General features: G+C 52.2%; 2 protein-coding genes across 12 annotated transcripts in view; both read right to left on the bottom strand.

The window, feature by feature from the left end:
• Positions 1 to 35: 35 nt before the first annotated feature.
• Positions 36 to 1,756, bottom strand: DYNLT5 (dynein light chain Tctex-type family member 5). Its single transcript, XM_048312175.1, has 3 exons — positions 1,653 to 1,756; positions 1,452 to 1,576; positions 36 to 948 (listed from the first exon to the last, which is right to left on the bottom strand). The coding sequence occupies exons 1-3, from the start codon at positions 1,687 to 1,689 to the stop codon at positions 745 to 747; spliced, it is 366 nt and encodes a 121-aa protein (XP_048168132.1). The 5' UTR covers positions 1,690 to 1,756; the 3' UTR covers positions 36 to 744.
• A 4,279-nt stretch (positions 1,757 to 6,035) lies between these two features.
• Positions 6,036 to 12,998, bottom strand: part of SGIP1 (SH3GL interacting endocytic adaptor 1) — a 48,771-nt gene continuing 41,808 nt past the window's right edge. For 10 of the 11 annotated variants that reach the window (XM_048312494.1, XM_048312493.1, XM_048312484.1 and 7 more), the window contains 7 exons: positions 12,233 to 12,344; positions 11,476 to 11,631; positions 10,492 to 10,624; positions 9,996 to 10,198; positions 9,128 to 9,192; positions 8,455 to 8,619; positions 6,036 to 8,025 (listed from right to left, as the gene is read on the bottom strand). In XM_048312494.1, the coding sequence (XP_048168451.1) occupies positions 8,003 to 8,025; positions 8,455 to 8,619; positions 9,128 to 9,192; positions 9,996 to 10,198; positions 10,492 to 10,624; positions 11,476 to 11,631; positions 12,233 to 12,344 (857 nt within the window). In that variant the 3' untranslated portion in view covers positions 6,036 to 8,002. Of the gene's footprint in view, positions 8,026 to 8,454; positions 8,620 to 9,127; positions 9,193 to 9,995; positions 10,199 to 10,491; positions 10,625 to 11,475; positions 11,632 to 12,232; positions 12,345 to 12,998 lie in introns of those variants that run through there. The other variant, XM_048312495.1, reaches the window with a different exon arrangement.

Below are 12,998 nucleotides of genomic sequence, written 5' to 3'. Positions count from 1 at the left end.
CCCAGGGATTAAAATAATCATGACGTAAACCTCAGTTGGTTCAGTTGTGGTCTTTAATTGTAGCTTTACCCTTTTTGGGTGTTAAATGTCACAGGGCACACCAGCAAGTGGCTTCAGGTTGTCTGCATTTCACAGTGTTTACAGTGGGTTAGAGTTAAACTTTTAGTCATGAGTACAAGTATTTCTTCCCAACTAACTACTGTTCTGGTTTCAGCCTGGCACCTAAAATGTAGTAAAATAAGCAATTTATGACAGGTTTGTTCTCTGGCTCAGGAAAATCTAACAGCAGGTTTCAGCTGGGAAATACAGGTAGCAAAAAGTCTGGTTTCAGAATCAGAGCAAGGTCAGCCAGACCCTACCTCAGTGGGGAATGGCTGCACCAGGAGAGACTTAGGACCATCAGCCCCAAAACCAGGCAGGCAAAACCCATGGTTTATTTCCTAATCCAGATACTTCCAGTCATGTTTCCTGGAGAACAGGGAAAACATTACTTACAGGGAATATTCTGAAAATATTTCTCCTACAGGAAGAGTTCTGAAACCAGCAATCAGGTGCAAAACAACATATCACAGACATCCACTTCCCAGAGAAAATTCTGGGAAAGACCCTTATTACATTCACCCAGAGGCTCTCATTTCAAAGCAGGTGAGAGTACCTTGGTCCTTCACAGATGCTTTTAACAACAGAGACAGGAAGAGTTAGGCTGAATATTAATTTCTCCCACTGTTAAACTCGACTACCTCCCTATTCAAAATACACACCATAGACATTTGCCACAGCAAACAGCGAGGTGTTCTTGAACACAAATGAGGAAAATGTGTCAGTCCCAGGATCCCAGAGGCACCTGCTCCCAATCTGCAGGCTCTGCTCACCCAGCTGCCCAATGTGTGTCACCACCACGATCTTGTACCTGGGCACCCCCAGCTCTTTGACCCGCGCCTTAACAACCTGCAGAAAAAAAAAAGGTTAATCCATACATGTTCAAAGATGGGGATGGACTTACAGCAGGGCAAGGGGGGATGGTATTAAACTGACAAGAGGGCAGGGATGGATGGGAGATTGGGAAGGAATCGTTCCCTGGGAGGGTGGGCAGGCCCTGGCACAGGGTGCCCAGAGCAGCTGGGGCTGCCCCTGGATCCCTGGCAGTGCCCAAGGCCAGGCTGGACACTGGGGCTTGGAGCAGTCTGGGATGGTGGAAGATGCCCCTGCCCATGGCAAGGATGAGGCTGGATGGGCTTTGAGGTCCCTCCCAACCCAAACCAGTCTGTAAATCTATTCATTAACTCGTATATGTCTGTACTGCCCTCTGAGCAACCCTTGGGGCATCTCGACAGCCGCCTCCAGCCTTTATTGTACACCTTAGCGGTATTTTGGGGGCACATCTGGGGAGCCCCCAAGGCACCCGTCGAGGTGACACCCCTGGAAGCACACGGGGAAGCACACATCCCCACCTCCGCGATGTCCCTGGCCGCCTCCCGGCACGGCCCCGCCTCGTAGCGCTGCTCCCTCAGGGCGCTCCCCACCACATCCCTCAGGATCTCGTCCACCGCCGCCACCGGGAAGCGCCTGGCAGGCCCTGGGAGGCAAAGCTCGGGTTTATGAGGGAAGAGCCGCCGCGCTGGAGGGTTTTTGGAGGGGTAATCGAGACCCACCCGAGCCGGGCTCGGCGGGGCTTTCCCGGCCCTGCATCGCCCTCAGCCGCGGAGAGGAGGCGGAAGGGCGGCGGCGCCGGGAGCGGGGCCCGCCCGCCGCATTCCCGTTCCCCGCCTCTATCCCGCCGCATTCCCGGCCCCCGGCATTCCCATCCTCACGGCTTCGTGTTCCTGCGGCTCCCACGGTTCCCCATAGTTTCCACCCGTCCCCGTGTGTCCCCGCAGCCCTCACAGGTCCCCGTGGCTACCACGGGTCCCCACAGCTTCCACAGCTCCCTGCGTGTCCCCATGGCTTCCACAAAGTCCTACAGTCCCTGGTGCCCCCACAGCTCCCTGTGTGTCCCTACAGGTTCTCAAGGCTCCCGCCTGTCCCCATGTTTTCCACAGGTGCCTGTATTCCTTTACAGTCCCCAGAGGGTCCCATGGTTCCCACATATCCCTACAGTTCCCACAGGTCCCCAGAGCTCCCACGTGTCCCCACGTACGCCTAAAGATCCCGTATGACCCCATGGACTCCACATGTCCCCACATGTCCCCACAGCTCCTTTATGTTCTCATGGCTCCTGAGGGTTCCTGTGAGCTCTGCAGGTCCCCATGGCCCCACAGGTTCCCACAGCCCCCCCAAATGTCCCTATGGCTCCTATGGGTCCCTATGGTGCCCGTGGGTCCCTAGAGCCCACACAGATTGCCATGATCCCTATGGATCCACACAGACCCCACGTGCCCCTACAGCCCTGACATGTCCCCATGGCCTCCATGGGTCCCTCATGCCCCCCATGCATTCCCTCAAGCTCTATCCATCCCCACTGTCCCTGTGGATCCACATGTGTCCCCACATGCCAACCTTGACCTGTCCCCATGCTGGGACCCTGTACATAACTCCAGCAACAATGATGGTTTTGGGGCAGGGACTCTTTTTTTGGGGCAAGGGACCCTTTTCTGGGCCAGCCTCACTCCTCTAGGTGCTCCTGCATGTGGAAGCAAAACTCACTCAGAAAAAGAAATGTTATACTTTTTTTGTTTATTTTCAAGGAAAAAAAAAATAATAATCACATTTAAATTGCAACTCAATTGGGTATTTCATGTGGTTCTTATGTATAGAATGAATAAACTTTGTTCTGACGTGGGGATTTCTTTGTCACAATGCTCTGCGTGGTAAATAATTGCATATTTGAGAGTCAGTGAAATGGGTGACGGGGAGGATGGAGGAGAGACATTTATAAAAAACAGTATTTACAAAAATGATATCCACATAGTCGTACTCTAATCTATAAGGCAAGTAACATTTAAAATATGTTGTTTCATGATTATCTTCAACAAGTCAATACAACACATTCATATTACCAGTGGTCAAATACAAAGCTTCACTGCAGTAGTCCCTGTGCAACAAACCTGTATGTCTTTTATAGGTTTTTTTTTCTCTGAGAACAGTAGGAAAGCAGCAAAGTTTTCATCACAGACTAAGCAGTACCTAGGCCATCTTAGACTAAAGGTATATTATATCTCATTGCACGTTTAGGCAGAAAAGGCCAGCCGTTCATTAACTTATTTAACTTAAATCTTAAAAATAGACCTGTGTATCTTCATCCACAAATATTTATAAACATTTTATACATGAGGGAGTTCATTAAACGGTCCAGGGTGATACCTGGGGATATCTGATTCACAGCTGGAGTGTCACAGTGGGGTTGTCCCACATCCTGGGCCCTCCTCCCACCAGCCTTGGGAGCTTCCCGGCACATCCCGACTCAATTCCTGGCTCAGACCACGACACATCTCCGTTTGTTTTATGTCATCCAAGCATCCAGGGGATTTCATCAACCTTAAAATGTTTGGGAGTGAAAAACCCCTTCCTGCATGGATGAGGAACCCAACAGCAGGACAGCACATCCACAGCCATTCCCGCTGTCCCACAAAACCAGGGATTTCTAAGGGAGGAACGAGATATCCCAAACACCTCACCAGCACCTGCTGAGTTCCACCACATCCTGTTTGCCCACAAACCTTTGAAGAGCATCACCACCATCAATGTGTGGCTCCAAGGACCACTGCCAGCAGCATCATCCCTCCTAAAGGGACGAGGGAAGCCAGGCAGGAGCAGGGAGTATTCCCACAAATCATCTCCTTGCCTTGCAGTGAAAGAAGGATTCAGGTCCTGACTGGAATAATCCTGATTATCATAAAATCTCCCCAGCTCTACACAGATTAATTTCCTTGGGAAATTGTGAGGAAAAGAGGAACAGAAGAATTCTGGCTATGAAACAAAACCTTTGAGGCAGTAATTTCTAGCCAGGAAAGTACAACAGGATGATGTTACATATTTTGGTCATGACAAGCTTCAAAATTAAGGGGTTTGACCAAGATATTTTCACATAAAAACAATAAAAGGGTAGGGAAAAAAATGTTTGACTTTCTCCTCTTAGGTAATTTAAAAATCTGTCACCTTTTCTGTGCACTCCAGCTGTTTAAAAATGCTTCTGCTGGGAGAAAGGGAGGTGGTGACTCTTTGTGGGATGCTCCTGCTGGAGGAATCTCGGAGAGCAGCACGGGAAGGGTGGCAGGGGGGCTCCAGCCTTCCCTTCCCATCCCCTCTCTGCCTGGTTAAAAAGGGATGGCATTCCAACAGAAAATTCCAGAGTTTCCCACCTATGTTTGAAAAAATAATAGATAAAGCCTGAAAAGGCAGAGTGAAGACAAATTAATTTAACTGAAATACTGTATGACAACAAAAATAAGAAGAAGCTTTAAACGGGGCAGTGATATTTAAGAACAAATGCAGACACCAAATGAAAAACTCATTATGTGGTGGTTTTTTATACTATTGAGAGATTTCATAGTTATTAAGAAATACTGTTAAAGTAGAAAACTGCTCTGAAAGGTCTCCTGTGAGGAGCACCAGAAGCTGGCTGAGAATTGTGACTGTTTGCAACAAACAGCAGAAAGCTTGCAAAAAATTGACTTCCTGCTCCTACCATGTAAACTCCCAAGTCTGAGGGTGTCCGTGGGGAAAAACCCTCCTGCTCTGTCAGTGGGACCTTGGCCCTGCAGGTGTGCGCTGCCGAATTCCCAGGGGAAAATTCCTTTGGGAGAAGTTGCTGAGGACAACATCTAAAGGGGAAGGTGCATGGAAGTAACGGAGCTAAAGCCTTTCTGTGCATGCATCCACATATTTATTATTTAATGCCTCCTTTATTTACCCTTCTGTTTACTCAGGTGCATCCCAGTGCTGCTGAGCTCTGGGGTGCCTGGGCTGGGCGGTGCCAGAGGGCTGACCCCCTTTCCAGCCTCAGTCTGACTTGGAAAAAGCCCTGCTGGACCACATGCTGGGAAACAGAGCTGTGGTGCTTCCCTCTGGGAATGCTCCAGGGCTGGAGCCCCTCTGCTCTGGAGCCAGGCTGGCAGAGCTGGGGGTGCTCACCTGGAGAGGAGAAGGCTCCAGGGAGAGCTCAGAGCCCCTGGCAGGGCCTGAAGGGGCTCCAGGAGAGCTGCAGAGGGACTGGGGACAAGGCCTGGAGGGACAGGACCCAGGGAATGGCTTCCCAGTGCCAGAGGGCAGGGCTGGATGGGAGATTGGGAAGGAATTGTTCCCTGGGAGGGTGGGCAGGAGCTGGGATGGAATTCTCCGAGCAGCTGGGGCTGCCCCTGGATCCCTGGCAGTGCCCAAGGCCAGGCTGGACATTGGGGCTTGGAGCAGCCTGGGACAGTGGGAGGTGTCCCTGCCCATGGCAGGGGTGGCACTGGATAATTTTTAAGGTCCCTCCTAACCCACACCAGTCTGGGATCTGTATGAGACCAGATGGCTGCCATTTCACCTCTGCTGCCTCAGCTGCTCTCAGAGTGGGCAGGGAGCTGCAAGCAGATGAATTCCCTGAAAATACACAGATTTTCCTGCCTAAAAGCCGAGGTGAAGCCTGCAGAGCATGAATGCCCTGAACACTACAGGGCCCTCTCTGGAGCCAGGTGCTCTCACCAAACTGCCAACAAACCCAGCTTCCCTGGGGCACGCTGAGAAAACACTGTGCCAAAAATTGGCAAGAGCAGTATAGAAAAACCTATCCCAAATCGCTGCTTTTGGTCCCAGTGTCACAGGGTTGGTGTCACCTGCCAGTGGCTGGAGCAGGGACTGTCCCTGTGGGGCTGGCAGTGCTGGCACATCCCCCATGGGCCTGCCAGCCGGTTTGTCCCAGAAATGGGACAAAATGTCCCAGACTGTTCCCATCTCTCTCCCCAGGCCCTGAGGGCTGCATCCCAAGAAAGCGACCTCTGTTTTGTTCGACAGCTGGAATGGGATGAGCTTGGGAGCTTTGGGTTATGGGTTTTTCTGTTTAAAAAGCATTCAAAAACCCAATGCTAATGTAAACACCTTGTCTTTCAAATGAAATATAAAGTAAAATCTCTATGTTCTGGCAATATTTACATTATAAAACCGTTCTTTTCAGGCCTATGCCCTAGATCTCTTTTGGAAGGATGGCTTTGGAACAATTGTACACACCATAAACCTGATTCTTAGGGTTTGCCCTACATTTCTGTGTCAGAAAGGGGCGAGTTACACACTTTATACAAATTTCTAGTTCAGGGGGGAAATCATTAATGGAGTGGAACACTGAGGAGCACACTCCCAAAATCTGCCAAGAAGTGGGAAGCTGCAGGAGTGAATTGTGCTCTTCCTTTCCTGCTGCTGCCTTTGTGAACACACACACAACTCACGCCCCTATCTCAGCCTGGCAGTCACCTCACACCTGAAATATCCCCACATTTCCTTCTTTTCTTTTCAGATGGGCACAGGTCTCTGTTCTCCTACATCAAACTGCGCTGTGAGCAAGCAATTCCCAACATTCCCAGGCTGTTTTCCAATGTAAATGCACCACCCCAATCCTGGCAACACTTGTGACTGTAAAATCAGCACTTTTTGTCATCTTACACATTCCCAAAGTCCCAGCACCCCGGTCAATGGATGCTCCTGTGCTCCTCTGGGCATCTGTGTTTAATTTCACAGAGATTCCTTCATTTTTTTCTCCCAATACTGCCAAGTTCTCCCAGTCACCAAGCTCATCTCGGCAGATGCAGCACCATTAATGCCACCAACGCTCTCACCGTGTTGCCAGGAGTAGGATGAGACCAGGATCCATGGGAACGAGCAGCACACAGTGGGACACCAGCTCCCAGGGAAAACACAGAGGGATAATATTTTGTCCCCCATCCTCCAGTTTAGCACTTCCATGTGTTTTCCCATCTCCACAGGACAGCTGCTCCCAATGCTGGCGAGCTGGCTTCTGCCCTGACTGCTCTCAACAGCCTCCATGCTGCTCCTGTTCCCTGGGGAATTGTTTCCCAGTGTTTTTCCGTATGCATTTTCCTGCCTCAGTGCTAAAATAGAGAAGCAGGTGCGGCTGCAATTCCTTAAAGCATTTTCTAAACCCGTAGAGCTTTCAAAAATGGGGGGGAAAGGCAGAAAAAAGCGAGCAAAGCAACATAAAAATGCAACCGAACATCCGGAGGCGGCTCGGAAAACACATCCTTAAAGCCAGCAGTGACATTTTATGCCAGTGCTGTGAGCTCAGAGCTACCACCCAGCCTCTTTGCTGCTTCTTTCCTTATCTGTATCCCTGCAAAATACACGGACACGGGGCAGGGAAGAGCTGCTGGGATTCCAACAGGGAATCTGCAGCTGTGAGAGAACACAGGGCTGGAAAGTTGGAGTAAATACTCCTTGTAAAAGTGAGATTTTCTTCCTGGGAGACTGTCCTAGGAACCTCCATCTTTCCAATGATATTTTTCTGGAGTTAAACCAGCTAAACCTGGAGGTTGAGCTTTTTATTGATCACTGTGAGACGTACTAAGGACTGAAGGAAAATTAAATCAGCCTGTGGGTTCTACTGAACTCTCTTTTGATGAGGCACCCCCTTCATAACAGCTACCAGTATTGTATTTAAATTGTATATATTGACAAAATGTAATCTACCTCTGTAAGCATTGTGCCATTCAACAGTACTACTATTAGATTTATATACCACAGTTTAAATTACATCCATTTCATGAATGGTAAAATGCTAAAACTCAAGTGTCTAACTGCCAAAATACAGCCTTACTGGAATGAGTACAATTTACAAATACAATAATTACATTTTAAAACCATTAACAATGTTACATCTAGAAGTAAATACTGGAGGACTGGTCAAGACGGTGTTTTCCAAGGAAAAAAATGCTGAAAGTTGTCGACACTTCCAACAGAAATGTCCCGAGTGCAGGATTTAGTTCATTTTCCTTAAACTGTAATTAAAACCCGTTCCACGCACAGCAGTCCTTGGGTATTTTCCATAGCATTTTCCATTGACTTGCATAAGCTTCCATCAGTTATCCGCCAAATATTTACCTAGAAACGGGATCAGAGATCAGCTGGGGGGAGGGAGCAGCCCTGATTCCCAGGAGTTCTTGCCCACCTCCACCAGCCCTGCGGCCCATGGGAAAATCCCCGTCTTTCTCTGCAGCAATGAACACAAGGAAAAATCCTCGTTACTCTCTGCAGCAATGGGGCAAAAGCTCCTCCTGGAGATGCCCTGGAGATCCCAGCCCTTGTCTTTCATGCAGGAGCAGGGATGAGCCATGAAATCCAAGGCTCTGGTGAGTGGCAGCAGGATTTATTTCATGCAGGGGAGCTGCTGTCCCTCTGTCCCCACTCGGGGAGCTCTGGGCTTGAGCAGCAACCAAATACACAGCACCAGCATTCCCAGCATCCCGGCACAGCCAGAGGGCACCTGCAGGGACACTGCCATCCCAAAGGAGCCGCTGGTGAGGCACCCACCTGCCGCAAACCTCTTCTTGATGAGGGAGAAGCGGTACCCGGCGCCCACCAGCTCGATGTCGCAGCTGGACAAGGTGCTGCCCTCGCTGGTGAACTGCACGGCCAGCGGGGCTGGGCTGCTCGGGCCCTCCGACAGCTGGAACCGCGCCAGCAGCGACCCCACACCTGCAATTGGAACCCCAAAGGAGACCCTGATGAGCACGGAGGGGCACTCGGAGCGTCCCAGCACCGGCACGGACAATGGGGTGCCCAAAGTGCTGCAGGCAGAGACCCCGGGGTGAAATCCCCTCATCCTCCCAGCAGGATCCGGCTTTTCACACACCCCAGAGACAGGAACAGCTTTCCACATGGAAAACCTCTTGTGGGAGCCAGCAATCCTCCCAACAGGGATGGGAGTGGGGCCTCAGCCTTCTAATAAAGGGGAGCACAGGCCTTGGCAAACCACCACATCCCAACCGGGTGTGTGAACGCCCCTCGTGGTGCCAAGGTGGTTGGCAAGGCAGCGCTGGTGGCACACAGCCCTGCTTTTTAAGCTCCGAACTTTAAATAGCTTTGTCCCCAGCAAGCCCCAGCAGGACTCCTGGAGTGCCTGGGCTCGTGTGCTGGCACCATCAGCGGGTCAGGGTCTGACTGAAGGATTCCGAGTTAATAACGTGCATATTTGTAGGATTACCTCCATTTTCTGACTTCTGGGAGATATCAGGGATCTTCCACAATATCCTTTGCTGTTCAGCATTCCTGCAAACACATGGAGAAGAGCATTTCTGTAAGCATTGAGAAATTGCCAAGGAGTCATTTGAATTTTGCTAAAGGCTGTGGAGGTAGAGGTGGGGAGGGAACTACTCTGGTGCTGCCCTCTGGAGCAGCAATTCTGGGAGCTTGGATTTGGGTTTCACCTGGTGGGTTTGGCAGTGCTGGGTTGGTGTCTGGACTGGATAGTCCTAGAAGGCTTTTCCAACCAAAAGAATTCTATGATTGTATAAGCTGAGCAGGAAAATGCTGTTCTTGGATTGCAGGAGTGATGGGTAACAGGCATGGGAATGTGCCAGTGGCTATGGCAGTGACAGCCACACATCCTTCCACAGCATCCCAGAATCCCAGACTGCTTTGGTTGGAAGGGACTTTTAAAATCATCTAATCCCACCCCCTGCCATGGCAGGGACACCTTCCACTATCCCAGGTTGCTCCAAGCCCCAATGTCCAACCTGGCCTGGGACACTTCCAAGGATGAGGCAGCCACAGCTGCTCGGGGCACCCTGTGCCAGGGCCTATGGCAGCAATGGCTGTGCATCCCTCTAAACCCTGGATAAAGCAGCCAAAACACAAATAAGGGCTGATGCTCTGCTGCCTGCACATATTCCTTCATCTCTGACCATTTTCTTGTGGGAGTGGCAAGACAAAGGGAATCAGAGTGGTGTTCCATGTTTCCTCCTACAAGAGGAGGGCAGGTTTGGGTCCCCATCGTGGCCCCAGCCCCCACCCACAGACCCTCCTGCAGCAGGATGGGAATTCCAGGCAGGGACAGGATGAGCAATGCCTACCAGACAGCAGGAGGAAGCACAGCTTGGAGTTTGGTTACTCCTCCGTCGACGGGGACGAGGAACTGGACGTTGTTTAGAGCTACCGGTGTGGTCATTGCCTCTGTATTGTATTTGTAGTCGATGCGCAGGTCAGTGCTTGCAGGGTCACACCGCCAGCTCACTGCAAGGTTTAATGGAGTAGACTGAATACCCTGGGCAGATACCTTCCAAAATGACAGAAAAAACATTTAGTTTCCATAGGGCTGAAGGGAGAAATCCCATTTTACAGACACGGACATCGCATTTGGAGGCAATACCTTGAATTCCCACTGAATTTAGTACTGGGCTTAAAGCCAGACAACCCAGTGCCACACAGAAGGGACAGTGGGACAGCAAGCCCCCACCTCACATTAGCTCCACTCTGCACTAGGGAAACACCATTTTTTACAGCTATAATTCCCTCTGGTGGTTTTTTTTTTTTTTTTTGCACGGCTTTAGCTCACAAAAAAACCCCTACCTGGTATTTGAGCATATCCACATTGTAATAGGTGGCTTGAGGTTTCTGTTCCGATACCTTCTTTAGGTGAGTCATCAGGTTTGGCATGTTGACCCAGAACTCCTTGGAGCTGGAGTCACTCTGCACGTTGTCACTGCACAGAGGGAGAATGAACCCTTTGGACAAACCCACCTGGGCAGGAGAGAGCTGTTCTACACAGCACAGGGACCACACTCCATCCCACATCCCGAGGAATATTGGCTCCCTCCCACACAGCTCTGGCTCGTCCTGATCCCTGTGTGCTGGGAGTCAGAAACCCCCATGCCCTGGGCTGATCCCGCAGTGTGGGCAGCAGGGAAGGGGGGGATTCTACCCCTCTGCCCCACTCAGGTGAGACCCCACCTGCAGAGCTGCCCCAGCCCTGGGGCCAACAGGATGTGGAGCCCAGAGGAGGCCACAGGGCTGGAGCCCCTCTGCTCTGGAGCCAGGCTGGCAGAGCTGGGGGTGCTCACCTGGAGAGGAGAAGGCTCCAGGGAGAGCTCAGAGCCCCTGGCAGGGCCTGAAGGGGCTCCAGGAGAGCTGCAGAGGGACTGGGGACAAGGCCTGGAGGGACAGGACACAGGGAATGGCTTCCCAGTGCCAGAGGGCAGGGCTGGATGGGAGATTGGGAAGGAATTGTTCCCTGGGAGGGTGGGCAGGCCCTGGCACAGGGTGCCCAGAGCAGCTGGGGCTGCCCCTGGATCCCTGGCAGTGCCCAAGGCCAGGCTGGATGGGGCTTGGAACAACATGATCTAGTGAAATGTATCTTTGCCCACAGCAGACAGGATTGGAACTGGATGATCCTGATGATCTATCAACCCAAACCATTCTGGGATTTTTTAAAGTATTTAAGGTCTTACGAGTTTCCCTCCCAAAACCGAGGAAGATACTTCAGGCCAAACTGCAAACACCCTGTTTTCCTGGAATCCCGCCTTCCCCTGGAATGCTGGTGAGGGAAGGGCTTACCAGCAGAGGAGCTGGGGGTTTGGCAGGACGTGCTCCAGCCTGTTGTAGTTGAGCACACGGAAGGTGAGCACGGCTGGAGAGGGGTTGTTGGCAAAGTGTCGGGTGATGCCCGCCGGGAAGGACAGCACCATTTCCCCCGTGATCTTCACGATGCACCTGCAGCGCCCAGCACAGAGACCCAGGGGGGAGGAGACGGGGCTCAAAATGCAGCAAGGAGGGAGGGGCTGCACCGTGGATGGTGTGGGGACAGCCCCCACTGCCCACCCGACACATCTGAGCCTCTGGTGGCCTCAGAGAGAGCAGAAACAGCAGAAGGGCTGACAGGAATATTCTTGAATATCAGTGCCCTGTTTAAAGCTTCTTATTTTTGCTGTCATTCAGTATTTCAGTGAAATGAATTTGTCTTTGGTCTGCCCTTTTGGGTTTTATCTATTAGAGGGTTTTAAAACAGGGAAAACCCTCCAAGTTTCTGTTGGAATGCCATCCCATTTTGGTCAGGGCATGGGGAGGGAAGGTGCAGCCCCCTCCCACCCTTCCCGTGCTGCTCTCTGAGATTCCTCACACCAAGTCCTCACCTCCCTTTCAAACAGGGCACCCCAGCCGTGTCCCACCCCTGGCCACCCCAACACGCACATGCCGAGCCCACATCACCTCCTGTCCCCCTCCCCATCCCTCACAAAGCCTCTCCAGCCCCCCCTGCCTGTCCCAACCCCAAAACCCCCCCAGGGACACCCCGACCCTGGGGGTCGGCACCTACTTGTTGGGGTCGGCCCCTTTGAAGTACGCGTTGACGGTTTCGGTGAAGGCGGCGGCCACGGGCAGGGTGTCCTGTGCCCCCATGGTGAGGGGGCTGGGCCCCCGCGACGAGCCTGCAACAGAGCAAACAGCACCCCTTGGCACCCCCGGGCACCACGGCCCCGCTCCCCGGGACTGGCAGCTCGCTGTGCCCCCCAGCCTGACTCGATGGGCAAATCATCACCAAAAAAATCCCCCAGGCTTTGGATGAGGCTTTCAAAACGTTTGGAAAATGATTTTTTCCCCCCGCTGCCAAAAGCAAGCAAAGAAAAGGATGGAGATGGCCAGGCGGGAGCAGCATGCGGGGCCCCCGGCGCAGGGGCTGCCACACGGCAGCTTTGCATGACAGTTTTTGCAGTCGCTTTTTGGGCCCCGCAAAAAGGGGCTGGGGGGGTTCATTGTGTCACCCCCGGGGAGCTCAGGCTGCCCCTGGGGATCGGGGTGTTGGCAGTGTCCCCCTGATGTCCCCCCAAGCTCAGGGGAGTCCTGCAGTCCCCGGCACGCTCTGCTCTCCTCTCCTGCCCGCTGTGCCAGGAGCATCCTTCACACCCTGCTCGTTCCACAAAACCCTCAGTGCCCGACGGGAAATCTGCAAATCATCAGAAACCTGGAAGAACAGAGGCCCTGGCACAGGGTGCCCAGAGCAGCCGTGGCTGCCCCTGGATCCCTGGCAGTGTCCAAGGCCAGCCTGGACAGGAGCCACCTGGGATGGTGGAAGCTGTCCCTGC

This window comes from Corvus hawaiiensis, chromosome 9 (assembly GCF_020740725.1).
Source record: "Corvus hawaiiensis isolate bCorHaw1 chromosome 9, bCorHaw1.pri.cur, whole genome shotgun sequence".
Taxonomy (NCBI): domain Eukaryota; kingdom Metazoa; phylum Chordata; class Aves; order Passeriformes; family Corvidae; genus Corvus; species Corvus hawaiiensis.
This window is presented reverse-complemented; position numbering and strand designations above follow the sequence as displayed.

Excerpts from the sequence above, each read along its gene's own strand:
- DYNLT5 (XM_048312175.1), bottom strand. The coding sequence starts at position 1,689 with ATGCAGGGCCGGGAAAGCCCCGCCGAGCCCGGCTCGG. Across the intron at positions 1,577-1,652 it reads CCCCGCCGAGCCCGGCTCGG|GGCCTGCCAGGCGCTTCCCG; the intron begins GTGGGTCTCGAT and ends TTTGCCTCCCAG. Across the intron at positions 949-1,451 it reads CGGCCAGGGACATCGCGGAG|GTTGTTAAGGCGCGGGTCAA; the intron begins GTGGGGATGTGT and ends TTTTTTCTGCAG.